Raw genomic sequence first — 18,555 nt, forward strand, 5'->3', positions numbered from 1 at the left:
TGACATTCCAAGGGAGGAGTTGTAAAGTTTGATGGCCACAGGCAGGAATGACTTCCTGTGATGCTCAGTGTTGCATCTTGGTGGAATGAGTCTCTGGCTGAATGTACTCCTGTGCCTAACCTATACATTATGGAGTGGATGGGGGACATTGTCCAAGATGGCATGCAACTTGGACAGCATCCTCTTTTCAAACACCACCGTCAGACCATTGATCAAGAGCACAATATACTGCAGTCCACAAAACCAACACTTCGATATCTCAGGTGATATCTCGATGTCACCTTCGATATAGAAACATAGAAGATAGGTGCAGGAGTAGGCCATTTGGCCCTTCGAGCCTGCAGCGCCATTCAGTATGATCATGGCTGAACATCCAACTCAAAACCCTGTACCTGCTTTCTTCTCCATACCCCCTGATCCCTTTAGCCACAAAGGCCATATCTAACTTACTCTTAAGTATAGCCAATGAACCGGCCTCAACTGTTTCCTGTGGCAGAGAATTCCACAGATTCACCACTCTCTGTGTGAAAAAGTTTTTCCTGATCTCAGTCCTAAAAGGCTTCCCCTTTATCCTTAAACTGTGACCCCTCGTTCTGGACTTCCCCGACATCGGAAACAATCTTCCTGCATCTAGCCTGTACAATCCCTTTAGAATTTTATACATTTCAATAAGATCCCCACTCAATCTTCTAAATTCCAGTGAGTATAAGCCTAGTCAATCCAGTCTTTCTTCATATGAAAGTCCTGCCATCCCAGGAATCAATCTGGTGAACCTTCTCTGTACTCCCTCTATGGCAAGAATGTCTTTCCTCAGATTAGGGAACCAAAGCTGCACACAATACTCTAGGTGCGGTCTCACCAAGGCCTAGTACAACTGCAGTAGATCCTCCCTGTACTCAAATCCTTTTGCTATGAATGCCAACATACCATTTGCCTTTTTCACCGCCTGCTGTACCTGCATGCCCACCTTCAGTGACTGGTGTACAATGACACCCAGGTCTCATTGCACCTCCCCTTTTCCTAATCGGCCACCATTCAGATAATAATCTATTTTCCTGTTCTTGCAATCAAAGTGGATAACCTCACATTTATCCACATTAAATTGCATCTGTCATGAATTTGCCCACTCACCGAAACCTACCCAAATCACCCTGCATCCTCTTAGCATCCTCCTCACAGCTAACACCGCCACCCAGCTTCGTGTCATCCGCAAACTTGGAGATGCTGCATTTAATTCCCTTGTCTAAATCATTAACATATATTGTAAACAACTGGGGTTCCACCAAAGAGACCGTTGATCAAGAGCACATTATACTGCAGTCCACAAAACCGACACTTTGATATCTCGGACAGGCTCTCTCTCACCAGCGAAGGAAAGAGAGATCACTCCTGCAACAATGAGAATGGAAACCAGCAACTTGGTGTTCTGATGTTATAATCTTCCTTGTTGCTTCTCCAAGCCCCTCCCCACCTCGTGGATCAACAAACTCTCACTCTCCGTCGAATGGGGGGTGGTGGGTCACTCGGGCACAGGGGCCTTTCTCTGACAGCAACTTAACAAACACAGCACCTGTGGTCTCAGTGCTTGAGTTTCCTACGATCTATCAGTCAGCGAAATCAGCAAGGAATCGAGTTGCCCACTGGGCTGCTCCCCCACTTCTGACCTCCCAGCCTCGAGGGCATATGTCTCCCAGACTGCTTCTGGAGATAGCCCTGCTAGGCTCACAGTTAGACCGAAAGCCCAGTGCATGTGAAGAACTGTAGTTTGAACTGCAGATCAGAGACTCCGACAGAACCACAACCTTCTTGAAAAGTAAGACAGAAGAGAAATCAGCTGATTTGTGATGAATGGAAGAAGTCAGTTGGTTCTGCAGGATCCACTGATGCCATCTTTCCTACCTTTCATACCTTTGTTTAATTTAAAACTGGTTTTGGGTGTCACTACGTTCTCAACCAACTTAGTATGAAAAGCTACCATATTATGTTCTTCCTTTCCTTGAGGATCAATGTTATAGAACCATTATTTAAGACGTAGCATCTGTGACACCAATTTACCCCCACTTGCCTAGGTTGAACCGCCGTCACCCTACCAGTAGCGCAATACTTTGGTGTAAATACAGTGTAATGCCCCCCCCCCCCAGTGCACGCTCACAACACAAATATCAGACAATATATCAAAGGCAAGTAAGTAATTACAACTTATAGTTATTTCTTAGTGATAGGTTAGTAGAAACACATAACCTAAAGGCACCAAATCAGTAAGTTTATCAGTTTGTGCACATAATATTTTAATACGTTGGAGCTCACTCCTCCAGTTCCATCCACAGTGACCTTCCAAGCCTTCAGCTACCGTCTGAACTGCTGAGGTCCAGTATCTGCCTCCCTGGAACTGCTGTCCACTGCCCACATATCCATCCTCCTTGCTCACCTCCTGAAAAAGACTGCGAACTCCTGCTCAGCTCACACATACAAGATAGCATAACAATTCTCCATTGCAGCGTTAAGTAACATCACAGAGAAGCCATTTCATTCTAACAATGCAGAGAAGCCATTTTGTTAGCCTGAGCAGTTAACACCATAGTTAATGGTACTTAGAGCCCTACAAACACAATAATGTTACACATGACAAGACTATCCTCTAGCTTGGTAAGTGACTTATTGCTCTTGAAAACTGTAATGTATTTTATAAATTTATCCTCCCAACTAATTTCACTGCTTGTCATGATTTTTCCAACTGGTTGAAGGTTAAAATTTCCTGTGACAATTGCAAACCCTTCCTTTCATGTTAAAGTATAATTTGACGTTATCATTTCTGTTAGAGAGCTTCTCCATTGTTAAATGCATTTCATCTATGGCTATTCCTACTTCATCCTCCAATTTATTATACAGTTCAGTTTCTTATATCGTCCTTTATTATATAAGATGAGCGTCATTCATCTTTGTTTTCTAATCTGTACATTGTTTGCAATTCTGAGGAATATTCATATCTTAAATTAACCATCTTGCAAGTGTGTTTCATTCTCCATCGAATGAGGGGGATTGTTTCATTACTCTTCAGTTACGCCATTAATTCATTTGTCTTTATAAATTCATTTGAATATTGTTTGGCCAATGGAAGAGTTGGTATCTTTTACATTAACAAAATATTCATACTTTTCCTGAGCAACCACATTTCATTTAATTGACTTGATAAGAATTTATACTTCTTGTTAACTTGGATGGGAGTTAAGGAGGAATGAGAAATGGGGAGAGAAAAGCACATGAGGTTTAACCTAAGGAACAAATTTGTAATTCTTCAAAGTGAAATTTTAGATCTCCTGATTACGCAGGAATAGGCTGCTATTTTGTGAATCAAAATGAAAATTGAAGTAAAACCAGAAAATCTTGGAAGTATTCAGCAAATCCGGCAGCATTGTGGGTCAGTGAGATAGAATGGAAGGAATTTGAGAATATATAGCCAAAATGGTAATGATGGCAAAAGAGCATGGCATTGGGACACATGATTTATTGACATTCTTTTCTTAGTGCCTCTATATTTGAAATTCATACATAATAGTGACAGTCCCAAACTTGCTTCCCTCCTTTCGTTCATCATTTTCTAACTCAGAATATCTATGGCATAAATTGCAATTTCTATCATTCAGTTAGTGAAGAATGATTTTAAGAGTAGTGTGTTTATTTATTTACATTTTTTATTTCATTCTGTTTAATTCATTTATTCAATTGTACAAAGATATTCTGGCATGTTTTCAATTTTTTAAAAATTTCTTAATATAGTTTCTGAATGTATTTGAACATTTATACTTTTGTAAAGGTTTAACAGCCTGAGTGTGCCTTAGCTGGCTGTCAAAATATTTTTCTGTTTCAAGGGCAGGGCTTTTTCTTATGCAAGCCCCTGTCTCTGCACAATTTGAATATTAAGTGAGTCTTCCAGTGCAAGCTGACAACAGAGATTCAGCAAAGCATAAGTTTCTTCTTGCCACATGAATCAGAATCAGGTTTAATATCACTGGCATATATTGTGAAATTTGTTAACTTTACGACAGCAGTACAATAAAATACTTGATAAATATAGAGAAAAAACTGAACTACAATAAATATATTTATGTCTATTAAATAGTTAAGTTGAAATAAGTAGTGCAAAAAAAACCCAAATATAGAAGTAGTGAGGTCATGTTCCTGGATACGATGTCCATTTAGAAATCTGATGGCAGAGGGGAGAAAGCTATTCCTGAATCGCTGAATGTGTGCCTTTGGGCTTCTGTACCTCTTTCCCAGTGGTAACAATGAGAAGAGTGCATATCCTGGGTGATGGAGGTCCTTAATGATGGACAACACCTTCCTAAGGCACCACTCATAGAAGGTGTCTTGGATACTATGGTGGCTAATACCCATAATGGAGCTGACTAATCTTGCAAGTTTCTGCAGCTTATTTCAGGCTTCTCTAGTAGCCCCTCCATTCCAGGTGGTGATGCAGCAGTCAGAATGCTCTCTCTGGTACATTTGTAGAAGTTTTTGATTGCTTTATTTGACAGATCAAGTCTCCTCAAACTGCTAATGAAATCAGCAATGAATTTTTACCCAAGTGGTGGATCAGGAGGAGGCATGAATTTGAAGAGCAGAATATTTGAATGAAATTGTTGAATTCAGATGTTAAGTCTGTAGGACTGCAATGTGCCACTTTTTTTTTGAAGGGGATTTATTAATCCTGAACTTAATGGGGGGGGGGGGGGGTAGAGCGGAACTGACGTCAGAGATCAAAATCAAGAAGAGGCAAGAAATTAAGTTGTCAGATTAATGTTTATCACATACTTAAGTATCTAAGTAATGGAAAGTTATCACTGAAATAAAAATTGTTCGAGCTGCTTAAACTGGAATAAACTGTTGAGAAAGTGATTTTCCATCTCTTTAAAATATTTTGTTGGCTTAACACAGAATGCCTTTATATATTGCTCTTGCAGGCACATTGAACCTCACAGATTATTAGTGCTTTTTCAAGACCTTTTGTATGATTATGTATGACTTTCTTATCCACACTTCTGACTGACAGTTACAGATTTGCAGCCTTACAAATTGGAATTTTGTGCACAAAATTATGCTATTTTTAAAGGAGACAAGGTTTCTAAATTTGATGTTAATACAACAAGAGATAAGACAATGAATGAAAGGCAGTGGAAAAATTTGTCCAGTGTCTTCACACTTGCCTTCCTCGGCTAAAAAGCAAAATATTGTAGATACCTGAAGTAAACTACACCAGGTCAGGCAGGATCTGTGGAAAATGAGGGTTAATATTTCTTGTTAGTAATCCTTCATCAGTTACGTATTTCCAGCATTTTTTGTTTAGAATTCTTACTTGACTCATTCCCTTTGCTTCCACTTTCCTTGTTGTATTGTCGTATTCTATATCCTGAACCCAAAGTCATTTTAAAACTTTTTACTCTGTTTTCCAGGCTGTTGCAATGCACCTCCATCAGTTAGTTCCTGCTTATGCTGTATGATCTCTGACTCACTATGTGATTCCTCTTTAGAACCCTGAGTCAGTTTAGTCACATCTTTTAAAATGCTTGCCTTAAACCACTTTGTCCTTGCTTTCCGATTCTTCTTTCAAAAACTCCCACAGAATGCATCTCTGCAGTCTTTGGCTATTACTCCCAAGAATTTTTTACTTCGAATTTGATATTTTTTTTACTGAAATGCTCCGGGACATACTGTTACATTGAAAGGTTGTTAAATCACATCAAGTGACAGATACTGTTAATTTAGATTTGAGAGTATAAAATATACATATTTAGATGTATTTATATCAATTTTGAAATGCTGCAGAAGGTTTTTAAAGTGTTATGAAGACATCCAAGCAACTTTTTTTTGAAGTTTTGCTTTATTTTACTACCATATGTTCCAAGTGAAATACTTTCTTTTCCATAGTTAAAAGGCAGAGAGCCAGAAATTTTAGTATGTAGGAAGTCAACAGAAATGAATTCAGGCCAAAGACCACCTTTGTTTTCCCTTGTGTTCTGTTGCTCAATAATAACCTTAGCCATATAGAGCGTTGACATTTTATGTAAATCACAGGGGGAGTGGAGGAAAGGATTTTGTAATTTTCCAGGTTGTTTTGGTATACAGAGCTTATCTGTTAAGTTTCTACCATTTAAACTTCAGTGTGTTTCAGACGTTGGTCAGTATTTTTAACTTTTTAAACACTTATGCAACCTTTTTCTTATCACATCAGGGATCATCCCCCTACTTGCTGTCCTTCCCTTTTCTGAGAAGAAGGCTGTACTTGTGATTGGATGATGTCATCTTATTCTCCAGAAATGGGTTGGCATTCTGTCTGCAGTCGTCACTCTCTATAATAGAGTTTGAGAGATGTTTTTTCAAAAGCGTGGGCTTCAGCTGTCTAAAAGGAAAAGGGTTGTTCATCTTTTAATCCCTTCCTTATGCTGTGTGTCTAAGTTGAATTAGAAACAGTTTGTGTTTTGAACAAATCCAACTAAAATGCATGGTTCTTCGCTTGCAGAAACCGATGATTATGCAGAGATCATAGATGAAGAGGATACATACACCATGCCTTCCAGTAAGTACGTTCACATGGTGTAATGGCTATACGTGGACCAGAATTAGATGTCTGTGAATCCTAAATATTTGTGAAAATGTTGTTCTTAAACTGTTTGTTCCATCTGAGGTTTTCAGAGGCGGCTGATATCCAAATGCTGGATGGATTTACAGTTGATAAATATTTATACTTCTGACGTTTTTCAGCAGTATTTTTAGTTGCTGAGAAAATGTATCTTGCTAAAGCACATTGCTTACAGAAATATTTTCAGCAATCCCTGTACTTCTGAATATATCATGTGTGATTTAAATTAAATTGCATGCAGATAGCTGATCTTGTTTATTATGAGGCAGTCAAATTTGATAAGTTGGTAGTATTTTTCATCTCTGAAGTAAATAGTACTTGCTATTTATTTTCTCTTTCCGTTCTGTACTTTTTAAGGGAACTGAGTCCCTTAAATATAATGAATCCTTTTTCTGATTAGCATTATACTGTTGAATACAAAATATTGATAATGAGAGAACTATTGACGAGTAATTCTTTGGAGTTTTACAGTGATCAGTGATGAATGGATATTGTTTATCTGGAAGTCATTAATGACTGAGATTAAATGGTTGAAATTAAATGAAGTGCAATTGGTGGATTTGTCTACATTGTTAGCTGAATTTTGGTATTGTTTTCCATTATATCATTGAATCACAATGTTTTGAAGTATTAAATTACAATTACATGTTAATTTAGTTCTGACAGATTGTGACAGTAATCTGGATAAAAGGTGTAGTGAAGATCAAAAGAATCTACCCATAATTCCAAATCTATTCTTGTAAATGGATTACCAGATTACTTTACTTCTTTCATTATATGTATTAATGTATTATCAGAGAGCTAACATTGGAAAATGCATCATGTTACATATATCCAGCATTCCCTTTGGAGAAAATTAAAGTTATGGATCATTTGATGGTAACAATTGATAATTGTAGATGTTTGTTGGCAGATGGTTGTTGCATGCTTGTTTCTGCCTCAAGCAAGAACCAAGAACAATTCCAAGTTAAAAATAAAATTTAGCAATTGAAAATGGAGAATAAGCCAGCTGATGCTTCAAATATAAAATGTTAATAGTTTTTGGTTGACAGGTTGGTTCTTGATCATTATCTCTCAGATATTGACTGATCTCTCATCTTCTACACTCTCTTTTTAGCAGTTGCTGTATTAATTTTCAACAGTTACTGTTTGATCTTCTCTGAATATGAACAGAAATAGAAAAGAAAATAATAAATCCATGTTTCTTTCAATAACTTTAATGTACTTGAAGTAAATTACTTCATAAGTAATATTTACTTAAAAGTTAAAATTCATGAGCAAATACAATACAGTGGACTCCAGATAATTAGTGAATTGCTTAATCAGGGACAACTCCTAAAAGAACAAAAACTAATCTGGAAAATAGCTGGGATTCCCAGCATTTAATTGGGTCAGGAGACTAGTGTCAGTCGCATGAATTTGAGTGACTGTTAGACACTACACTAGTGGTCACCAACCTTTTTAGCCCAAGATCCCCTGCCTTGGCCTTAGTGAAAGGCAAGATCGACTCCAGATCGATTAGGTACACACATGTGCACCAGGGCAGAAAAGACCAGAAGTAAAACCCTGCAACCCGGAAGTAGAAATAATGTATGAACACCAGGGGTCACCACCCTTTTGTTGCACCGCAAACCGCTTTAATATTGACAATATTCTTGTGGACTGGCCAACCGGGGGGGTGGGGGGGGGTGGCCTTGTTAATCACGGCCGGAATACAGCAATACTGGAAGCAGGTTCCTTATGTCCAGTCTATTCCGTAACTTAGATTTTGTGGCTATCAGCACTTGCTTCTGTCCCGCTTGCTTACGTTTTTTCCGCTGAAAAAACTCAACGGGTTTGTCTTTAAGTGCAGGGTGCTTGGACTCAGGGTGCCGAAGCAGTTTTGAGGGCTTCATTGCCTCATTAGACAGCCTCTGGGCCTGAACTCCAGCCTCCCGCCCGCCGCCAGATGCCTTGGTCAGGTGAGGCTGTTCCCGTACCAGGGCCGCAGTGGTCGCAGTCCGGAGAGAGCGACCGACCGAGCGAGGAGTGCATTAGGACACGCCCCCCCCCCACCCCCCAGTAGGATCTATCGGTGGACAAAAGTTTGCTTCAGTAGATTGCAGTGAGGTAGCTGCTCTGCTGCTTATGAAACCCTGAGCCCGAATGAGGTCTGTGAATATTTTAGCAGCGGGTTCCCCACGAACATTCAGTGTGCTAAACAGGTTTAGAGACGACGCCCATCGGTCTGCGCTCCAGGTCATTAGCAATGGCACTTCCCGCCAGCCGGTTACCCAAGGCCAACCAGTGATCCCTGACATGCTTGGGTAATGACCTTGTGTATTCAAGTTCAACAGTGGGCATGACAGGAAGTTGCAGCTGACTCCTATCGTTTGCTCGCGGCCCGCTGCTTGGGGACCACTGAATTACACTGTAGTGTGTAGCGGGGGAGTTACACGCATGCGCACTGAACAGAAAGGACAGAACTAAAACCCTGCAACCCGGAAACAATCTCTCAACAGTATTTATGTATTTCTTTTTCTTTTTTTTTCGGGATCTACTGAGAAAGTCTCAAGAGTCGACAGTTGATCACAATCGACGGGTTGGCGACCACTACACCATGCTTGGAGTGAATAGTTTTTAAACAGCATCAATTGCACATGTGTTCAAAAAGTAGTGATTTTTCTCACTGATAATTGGTGAGAAGTAAGTAGTAACCCCATTTAGAATTGTTTTGTTCACTGCAGTTTCAACCATTCAGACTTGGAGGTGTCAGAAATGGTTGGTTTACAACCGGTTAGGAACTACAAAGAATTTGAAGGTATTGATAATCATCTTAAATGTTTTAATGAAAATGAAGATTCAGAGGATGCAATCATCATAAGGATTGTACTGAGGCAGTCCATTATCTGTACTAGATGTCTGCATTAATTTTGTTCATTTACAGTCAATTAAAAGATTGCAGCTGCATGTTGGTTGTCTATTGTATCCAGCGATGACAGTGAAGCCTGTGTGGGAGAGCTTTTAAAGAGAAAAAGTTGTAGCACTGGGACCGTTATACTTTCTTGACTAGAGAAGTCTTGATCCACTGGTACACTAGTGTTTTTTTACAAACTCAGGTCTTCCTTGTTTACAGTGGATAGCCATGACTTCTTCTGACCCTTTGCTCTCCTTGAAAAGTTGCACAATTGCTTTCTTGGCCATTGGATCTCACTGCTGATCTCATCCACCCAGTCCACCGGAGCTGACTTCACATTCTAGGACAGGCGTGTCCCTGTCTCATCGGGGTATAAAGCCCACACTACCCACAACTGTTTTAGCCTGCTTGTCAAAGTGGTGTACCAGGATGTGGCTACTGTCTCAGACAAGCAGCTACTTGGAGAGCTGAGTGTCTAATGGGGACCAAAGGTGAATGAGCCGCCCCAGAATCTCACAGCAAGCCCCTTCACCAAAGATCCTATCCCTCCCTGGACACCCTAAACAGAGCAGCAAACACCAGAAGAATACCTCCATCAATAACTGATAGGAACTAATACACAGTTTTAAAGTTCTGTAGTTGCATTAGTAGCCTTGTAATTTGTTCTTTATTTCATTTAAATACATAATTTGTTACTCAGTTAAACAGTAGCTTGTCTTTTTATATCTTTTTAACTATTTCCATGAAACTTCAGCTAATTGGGGCTGGTGCTTAATTGGGCCAAAATGTACTTGGCCCGATGTGTCCCAATTAATCAGAATCCACAGTGTATGGAGATTTCTGGTATTCATTTTGCTCAGTCCTTCCTTGTTCAATGTTCACTTACTTAGCTGTTATTCCATTTCATAGTCAAAATCAAATTTATTGTTATACTGACACATAAGTTCATCCCTGAAAAGGTTCAGTGGAGAACTTAGTTGCAGCAGCATCACAGGTATCATATAAGCTATAACTTTCACAAGAAATACCTAATACAAATTACATACAGTTTTTGCAAGAAAACACAATTTAAACAATAAAAACAAAGTTATACACACAAAATGCTGGAGTACTTTAGCAGGCCAGGGGGCATCAATGGAAAAGAGTAAACAATTGATGTGTCAGCCTGAGATGTCAACTGTTTACTCAGCTGCCTGACCTGCTGAGTTCCTCCAGCATTTTGTGTGTATTAATTTGATTGCCAGCATCTACAGATTTTCTCTTGTTTGGAATAAAAAAACAAAGTAAATTTGAGTGCGAAGTGATGAAAGTGGTCCTTGTGTTGCTCATCTGTAGTGGTTTGTGTGTTGCTTGTAGATTCAAGAACTGAATTGTTGAAGGGAAGTACTGGTAATATGTTCTGAAAAATAATTATAGTGTGCTGTCAGTCTATGGACTGACATTTGGCTATGTGCTGTGAAGTTCTCAGTTTGGATAAAATATTACTGACCACAAGTTTCATGGTGGTTTGAGCTGGACAAAAGACCATATATTTCTTTGCATTTTTGCCATCTGAACTCTTGAAGCAGGTATAGTTTTACTTGATGTAGAGTTTAGAACATGAACTACTGACCTTCATTCTTTATTTATTATCACAGAATAGGAGTATTGATATTGTCACCTACTTCGTCCACAGTTGTTTTTGAAATAATTTATCTGTTCTTGATTTTAACTTGTATCTTTAGAGAGGTTATGAAAATTATTAAGTTCAATAGTTTTATGGTTGTGGGTTTTATAAATGTTGTAGGCCATGTGAGTTTGAAGTATTGGAAAAATAGTGCAGCTATTATGGAATTCAGAGCATTGTCTCAGGAAATAAGCAACTGGCAGAATATCAGGACATAATTGAATTGGCTGGGAATGCTGGGGTGATATAGTTATGGGGGACAGGCCTCCTTTGTGGAAAGGAATAGCATCACTAATATTGCGGCCCAGGTATCGTATCAGGAGGGAATTTTACTGAAAGTTGTGTCAGTGGTATTTGAAGATCAAATAGACTGTAAACGGAAAAGCATCATGCTTGATAGAGATAAGTCAGTCTGAAGCCAGGAATAGAAAGGAGACAGAAAGCTTCACATTTACCTTTTACAAACATGGAACATTCCAAATTATTTTTAAATTAATGAGGTATTTCAAAAATGTCATTGCTTTTATAATTTGCATTTGCAAAATTGCAGAGTGCTAGGTTCTGTGAACAGGAATGAAATTAATGCCCAGATAAAGTATTTTATCTGTCACATGATAAATCTTGGCCAGGGTCTGTGAACTTTCTTCTCCTCCTTATAGTCGGGTCATGGTGATCTTCAATATTCACCATGACAAGATTTTAACTTTGCATTTCATCCTGAAGGAAGCATATCTGATTTTGAGGGCTGAAGTTTTGTACAAGAGTGACCTCCAAAAAATGAATTCAAATCTTTTCATATTACACGTGTAGCCTTCTAACTCAGAAACAAGAAAGTCTTCAACTAAATTATAACTGATCCACAGGTAACAATCGTGTCAGCCATAGTGGGTTAGGGTTCAAAAAAATTTCAAGCAAATGTATCAAACAATTTTTGTGGAGTGTATTCAAAATTTTGACATCTGGGCAAAATTGGCTTATGATGTCTTTAAAAATGGATTCCGTCCAGAACCCAGGATGGCCTGTGACTAGATTAAATGCATTGTTATTCGTTGTGGTTAAATTTAATGATGTTTTGCCTGACAGATACTATTTTCTCTAGGCTCCTTTGATTGCTTATCTCTAAAATAAGATTGCAGTATATTTCTGTAACACCCTGATCTTAAAACACAGAAGTGTAGAGTATTGGTCCAAATTGATGACTTTGGAACAGCTACAAATGGATGAATGTTTGTAAAGCTAATTCTGAAGGCATGATAGCATCTGCATTTAATGACCACATATATTTTATTGGCATGATTTGAGAAATTTAAAAGATTTTCTGTTTTTCTTTGTTCACTTTGGGAATCCAGACATTGCAAACTAGCAATAATTACCCATCCCTGTTGATGAAGTTAGTTGTAATTGTTTAGAAATGAATCTTAAACAGGTTGAATACCCCTTATCCGAAATTACAGAATGTGAAAACTTATCAAATCCAAATTTTTTTTTTTAGTGCTGACATGTCGTCACAAATAGAAAATTCCACAAGACACTGAGAAGGTTCCGAGACAATGCTCAGGTCTCTGCACACCACAGATAGTTTTGAGAAGTGACCTCCTATATGTAATGAAAGTTAATGAAAAACAGAAAAACTACATACAATGAAAAACAATTATCTCGATTGGGTATCAGTATCGGGGTGAACATATGCCACTAAAATATGCTAATCATAAAACAAGCAAAAATCTTTCATGACAAACTTAAAATTGAATATTCAGTAGGCTGGTTGCAGAAATTTAAGAAAAGTCACAGCATTAAATTTTTAAAGCACCTGCTGATTATGAAAATCTTGCACCAGAATAAGTCTGATTGTTTTTAATGCGGCATTGATGGAAATCTAAAACCAGAACAAGAATACAATGTTGATTGTTTTTATACCTTTAATAAAAGCTTTAAAAAAGTAAAATGCAATTACAATGTATCATAACCTTCTAATAATGCATCGTAGTTGGAGACTAAAAGCTTGCCATTGGTGGTTGTTTTTTCAACAGCTGATTCAGGTATTCTCCCAATGCTTTTGTTACCATGCACACACTTCTGGCCCCAAGCATCTTAAATAAGGGGTACCCAACCTGTTTCATGATTTTGTGTTCTATTTGTTTACTGTCCACCATGAATATTTTCTGTTATGATATTTTTCCCCTGCTTACATAGTACTTGGTCAGTGCAGAAGTCTGCAGTTTAACAGAACTTGAAAGTACCATCATTAAGGGAACATCATTTTGGCTCAGGTGACAGTGAATGTCAGTTTTTTTTTCTAGTAAATTTGTGAAGAGACTTGCCACTGTTTAGTTATCACTGATTTAAATCTTTCCTTGTAAATGCATTTATGATGGTTATTTCCTTTATGATTTTTATAGCTAATGCACAGGAATAATGGTCGATTTAATCCATTGTTAAGTGCCAATTGCACTACCACTCTACGTAAGATTCATTGTTACAAGTTTATCTGCCAGACTTATAATGTGTACTGCTTTTTTGATTTTGTTCTCCTTCCTACCCCAATTGCAATGCAGAAAGCTATGGGATAGATGAAGGTAATGAAACTTTCTCTATCATTGCCTGATTATTTTGCCTGCTGCTTGTTGGATGAATATAATTGTCAAGTTGTGTGTCAATTACAATAACCTTTTCTCGTATGTGAAAAAAAGAAACTGCAAGAAGAGTCTGGCCTGGAAGTAGAATCATTAACTTGTTTTTGATTCTTCACAGCCAGGGATTATGAGATACAGCGGGAGAGAATTGAACTGGGCCGCTGCATTGGAGAAGGACAATTTGGTGATGTGCATCAAGGAATTTACATGACTCCAGTGAGTAACTTAGAATTAAATCACTTTCTCAAAGATAAAATCATTGAAGAGTCAGGTGCCATTGTATAGATCAAGTTCACTTCTGGTTTAAATTCACCTTCAAATTAATTTGTCCATGTGAAGATCAGGTGTCTCTGCAGAAGAGGTCCTTCATTACAGGGATAAAAATATTGTTCAGGAGGTGTCTTAGCCTTTACAGAGTCTCTAGGCAGTCATCATAGTTTACTTCTAGTATCAAAGTATATGCCAAAATATTTACCATCTACGGACAGTATGAAGCTTAAAGAAAACAGGTAAATTTGAACAGTAGAGTATTATGAAAACATTATTGGTGCACATGTGTTCATGAATTTATTTCCTTTCATCCTAAGCTAATGCATCTTGATGTTTATATTTATTTGAGTGATTGCAGCATTTATCTTTCAAATTGCTAAAGGGAATACCACTATAAAGCAATGTCTTAGATCTCACATAACTTGTGAGATTTTGATAAAATACAATGATGACTTTTTTTTAAATGTTGAAAATATTCAGCAGGTCTTGCAGCGCATACAAAGAGTTAATATTTCAAGTACTTTATAACTATTGCTGCATCCAAAAAATTGATGGTAAAGGACTTTTTAGATTTTTAAATTGTACTTTGTAAATCTTTCCATTCCCCTTAGGTACTAGATAATGAGAACAACATAACTGGTCAAGTAAATTAAGCCTTGAGTACTTCCAACATTTTCTAGTTTTTTTTTAAAGATTTCCAGCATCTGACCTATTTGAGTGGAGACACAAAAGAATTCAGTCTCTTGATAACTGCAGTAACATACTTCATCTTCCAGCACCTTGTGTGTTTGTACATTGATTACCTGGTTCCTTTATAGTATTTGAAAGGGAATTTGTAATGTTCTGCTTGATTAAGAGAAGTTGCTTCTTGCAGAACAAACTGATGATGAACAACTACAGGTTCAGAAACAGAGCAATGAAGATGTGTGTTTTTGTTTCATTGTATTTCTGTAACTGTATCACACAAAATGCTAGAGGAACTCAGCAGGTCAGACAGCATCTGTGGAAAGATATTGAACAGTCGACACAACACACAAAATGCTGGAAGCAGGCAATATGTATGGAGGATTGCTTTAGTTCGTACTGGAGCTGGTTCATTTACTGTTTCCCCTGTTAAATTTGAAAGATAATGAGAACAGGATAACTGGTCAAGTAAATTAAAAATTGTATATTGATTATAAAGATTTTTAATCACTTTTCTCTCCATTTGGAGCATACATTGGTGAACCTTATGTTAACTGCTTTACATGCATGTTCCAAACATAACTTGAGTTTAAACAAATAGTAAAGTTGTTCAGGCAGATGGTACAATGCATTGATCTGCCTTTTTTTTAGAATTGCTTTACATTGTTGTTTCAGAAAATGCATTTTAAAAAATCAGCTTCTGTTCTGTGGCAAGTAACTTCAAGATTGTTTAATGTCATTTCCATTACTCAAGTGTAAAGGAGAACAAAATTCAGATTCAGATTTTGTCAAAAAACACAATAAGATAAAGAACACAATGAAAAACTAAATATATAAGATAGCTTGTTCACATTAATTATATGTCTGTAAAGTGATGCCAAGCACAGAAATGTCTCTACCCGAGGTAACCGACAGGAAACGATAAAGTAGTGGCAGTGGGACATGTGGAGGTATTATTCAGCCTTACTGCTTGGGGAAAGTCACTGGTTTCAAGTCTGGTGGTCCTGGCTTGGATGATACTGTATTGTATATAGAATGGGACACATTTATGTAATATTCCAGGAAACTGTAAATTCAAATAGCACTCAAGAGCATTTAATGTTCTTTTCCACCATATGTTAATTCTTTGATGAAACAATGACAGATGACTGGCAGTGACTTGTGGGCTTTCTGTGCTACAGAAGAAAAATTTAAGCTCAGGGTACATGTAAAATTTTGTATATTGAACAAGGAATACTTGTATTTTCTTCCCGTTAGAGAAGTACTCAGTTTTATTGCAACAATGTTGCAGCTCTCTAAAACTCTGGTTTGATCACACTTGGGGTACTATATGGTCAACTCCTCATAGGGAAGATGTTGAAAGTTTAGAAATGGTATAAAGGGGATTTACCAGGATGCTATGCATTAGAGAACATCTCTGACAAGGAAAAATTGAACAAGCTAGGGCTTTTCTCTTATGAACCAAAGTGGACAACACGTAAATTGATATAGATGTGTAAGATTATATGCCTCTTGTAATAGAACATAGAACATAGAAATTTACAGCACATTACATCTCTGTCAAGTCACCTCTTAGCACCTTTTTCTTTGGCTGTCAATGGCAAATACCAAAGGGCATCCTTTTAAGGCAGGGTCCATGAACCCCTTGGTTAATAATAGGGATCCATAGCATAAAAAAGTTTGGAAACCCCTGTTTTAAGGTGACGGAAAGTTTAGAGGAGATCTCTCTGCAGACTCTCCACGTCTTCTGTACAATTTGCTTTTCCACTCAGCTTGGTGTCATCAGCAAATTTTACTGTTCTACATTCAGTCCCCTCTTCCAAATCACCTATGTAAATGGTAAACAGCTGTGGGCCCTGCACCAACCCCTGTAGCACCCCAGTCACCACTGACTCCCAACCGGAGAAACACCCATTTATACCAACTCTCTGCTTTCTATTGGTTAACCAATCCGCTATCCATGTCAATACACTTCCTCCGACTCCATGCATCCATATCTTATTTATAAGTTTCTTGTGTGGCACCTTATCGAACGCCTTCTGGAAATCCAAGTATATGACATCCACCTGTTCCCCTCTATCCACTGCGCTCATTATGTCCTCAAAGAACTCCGGTAAGTTTGTCAAACAGGACCTGCCCTTTCTGAATCCATGCTGCGTCTGTCTAATGGAACCACTCTTTCCTAAATGTTTTGCTATTTCTTCCTTAATGACAGCTTCAAGCATTTTCCCGACTACAGATGTTAAGTTAACTGGCCTATTGTTGCCTGTCTTTTGCCTACATCCTTTTTTTAAAAGTGGCGTGATATTTGCTGTCTTCCAGTCCGCTGGGGCCTGCCCAGAGTCTAGAGTTTTGATAAATGATTATCAACGCATCTACTATAACCTCTGCCAATTTCTTAAGCACCCTGGGATATACAACACTTCAGGTTGTCTGGATTAAATTCCCATTTGCTGTTTCTCCATCCAAATTTCCAACTGATCTGTTTCAAAAGTTTCAACCTTTCCAAATATCCACGACTCCACTAATTTTTTATCATCTGCATATTTACAAATCAGAACACAAATCATTGCTTATTGAGCCACTTCAGATGCATTACTGAAACCACACAGACAAGATCCACTATCTTTCACTCATTAAGTCATCTTTGTCACTTGTCAATAAACTCATGCATACTTGTGAGACAGGGCAAGACTATATGAAATGCTGACTTCCCTAATACAAGTAAATAATGCACCTAAGAAATTTCTCCAGTCATTTCTCTACCACTCTTATAAGACTAACTGGCCTGTAAATTCCTCCCAGCTGCTTTTCTTAAATAGAGCAACATATTCTCCGGTCTTCTGAGATTTCACCTGCTGGTAAAGAGCATGCAAAGACCTCTATCGACAGTCCAACACTCTCCTCTCTGATCTTCTGTATCCTGGGTTAGATTCCACCTTAATGCACTTATGTAGAAAAAAAAACTCTTCTTTCTTAATACTGACATACCCTGGAATATCAACATAGCCACCTCTAATCTTACCATTATCTATGTTCTTCTCAGTGAGGGGCATAGATGCCATAAAACAGAAGATTTTCATTAAAGACCTTTTCCAATTTCTCTGGCTCCATGCATAAATTCATTCATTGTCCTACCCTTTCCTACCCTACCTTGTTCTTAAAATAAGTTTTTGCATAGAAATGAATGGATTTATGATTTCCTGGCTTAGGATGCTGGGGAATCTCAGCAGGTTTCTGTTCCACCTTTCTTATCCTACTTCGTGACAATATCCAACTGTAAATTAAACATTGCATTCAGGATATGCACACAAATAGTTCTTTCTTGTAGAAGAAATAGAATAAAACTGTACAAGAAATAGAATAAACCTGCGAATCAAATACCTTTGGGATCATTCTAGGTCCAAGAGCCATTTGAACTTCACATTAGCTTTCAATGGTGAGCCTACTCATCTAAAACTTGAACAAGATTTGCCTACAGTGTTTAATGGTTCCCACTTGCTGATGGATGAAGATGTTGCAAGGGACTGGGTTTTGTCCCACTTGGCTCCAGCCACCCCTGAAACCTTGGCCTCTAGCAGATGGGATGATCCAGGCAAAACAATAAATGAAATCTCAATAATACTGTTTATCAGTATGCTCATCATTGTCCTTTTACGTAGTTGATTTGATCATCTGTGGTTTAATTTCTTTATAATTATATAAATGGATAAGTATGTCCTCATGGTGAGAATATCCACTTAATATAAACATAATTGCTTTAGCCTTA

The 18,555-nt window shown here is 38.0% G+C and overlaps 1 protein-coding gene across 15 annotated transcripts in view; it reads left to right on the forward strand.

Moving 5' to 3' along the window:
* The window catches only part of LOC132397252 (focal adhesion kinase 1), a 545,830-nt gene that overhangs the window by 400,337 nt on the left and 126,938 nt on the right, over nt 1-18,555 (forward strand). For all 15 annotated transcript variants that reach the window (XM_059975823.1, XM_059975834.1, XM_059975802.1 and 12 more), the window contains 2 exons: nt 6,518-6,574; nt 13,951-14,048. In XM_059975823.1, coding sequence (XP_059831806.1) covers nt 6,518-6,574; nt 13,951-14,048 — 155 coding nt within the window. The remainder of the gene's footprint in view (nt 1-6,517; nt 6,575-13,950; nt 14,049-18,555) is intronic.

This window comes from Hypanus sabinus, chromosome 1, assembly GCF_030144855.1.
Source record: "Hypanus sabinus isolate sHypSab1 chromosome 1, sHypSab1.hap1, whole genome shotgun sequence".
Classification (NCBI taxonomy): Eukaryota; Metazoa; Chordata; class Chondrichthyes; order Myliobatiformes; family Dasyatidae; genus Hypanus; species Hypanus sabinus.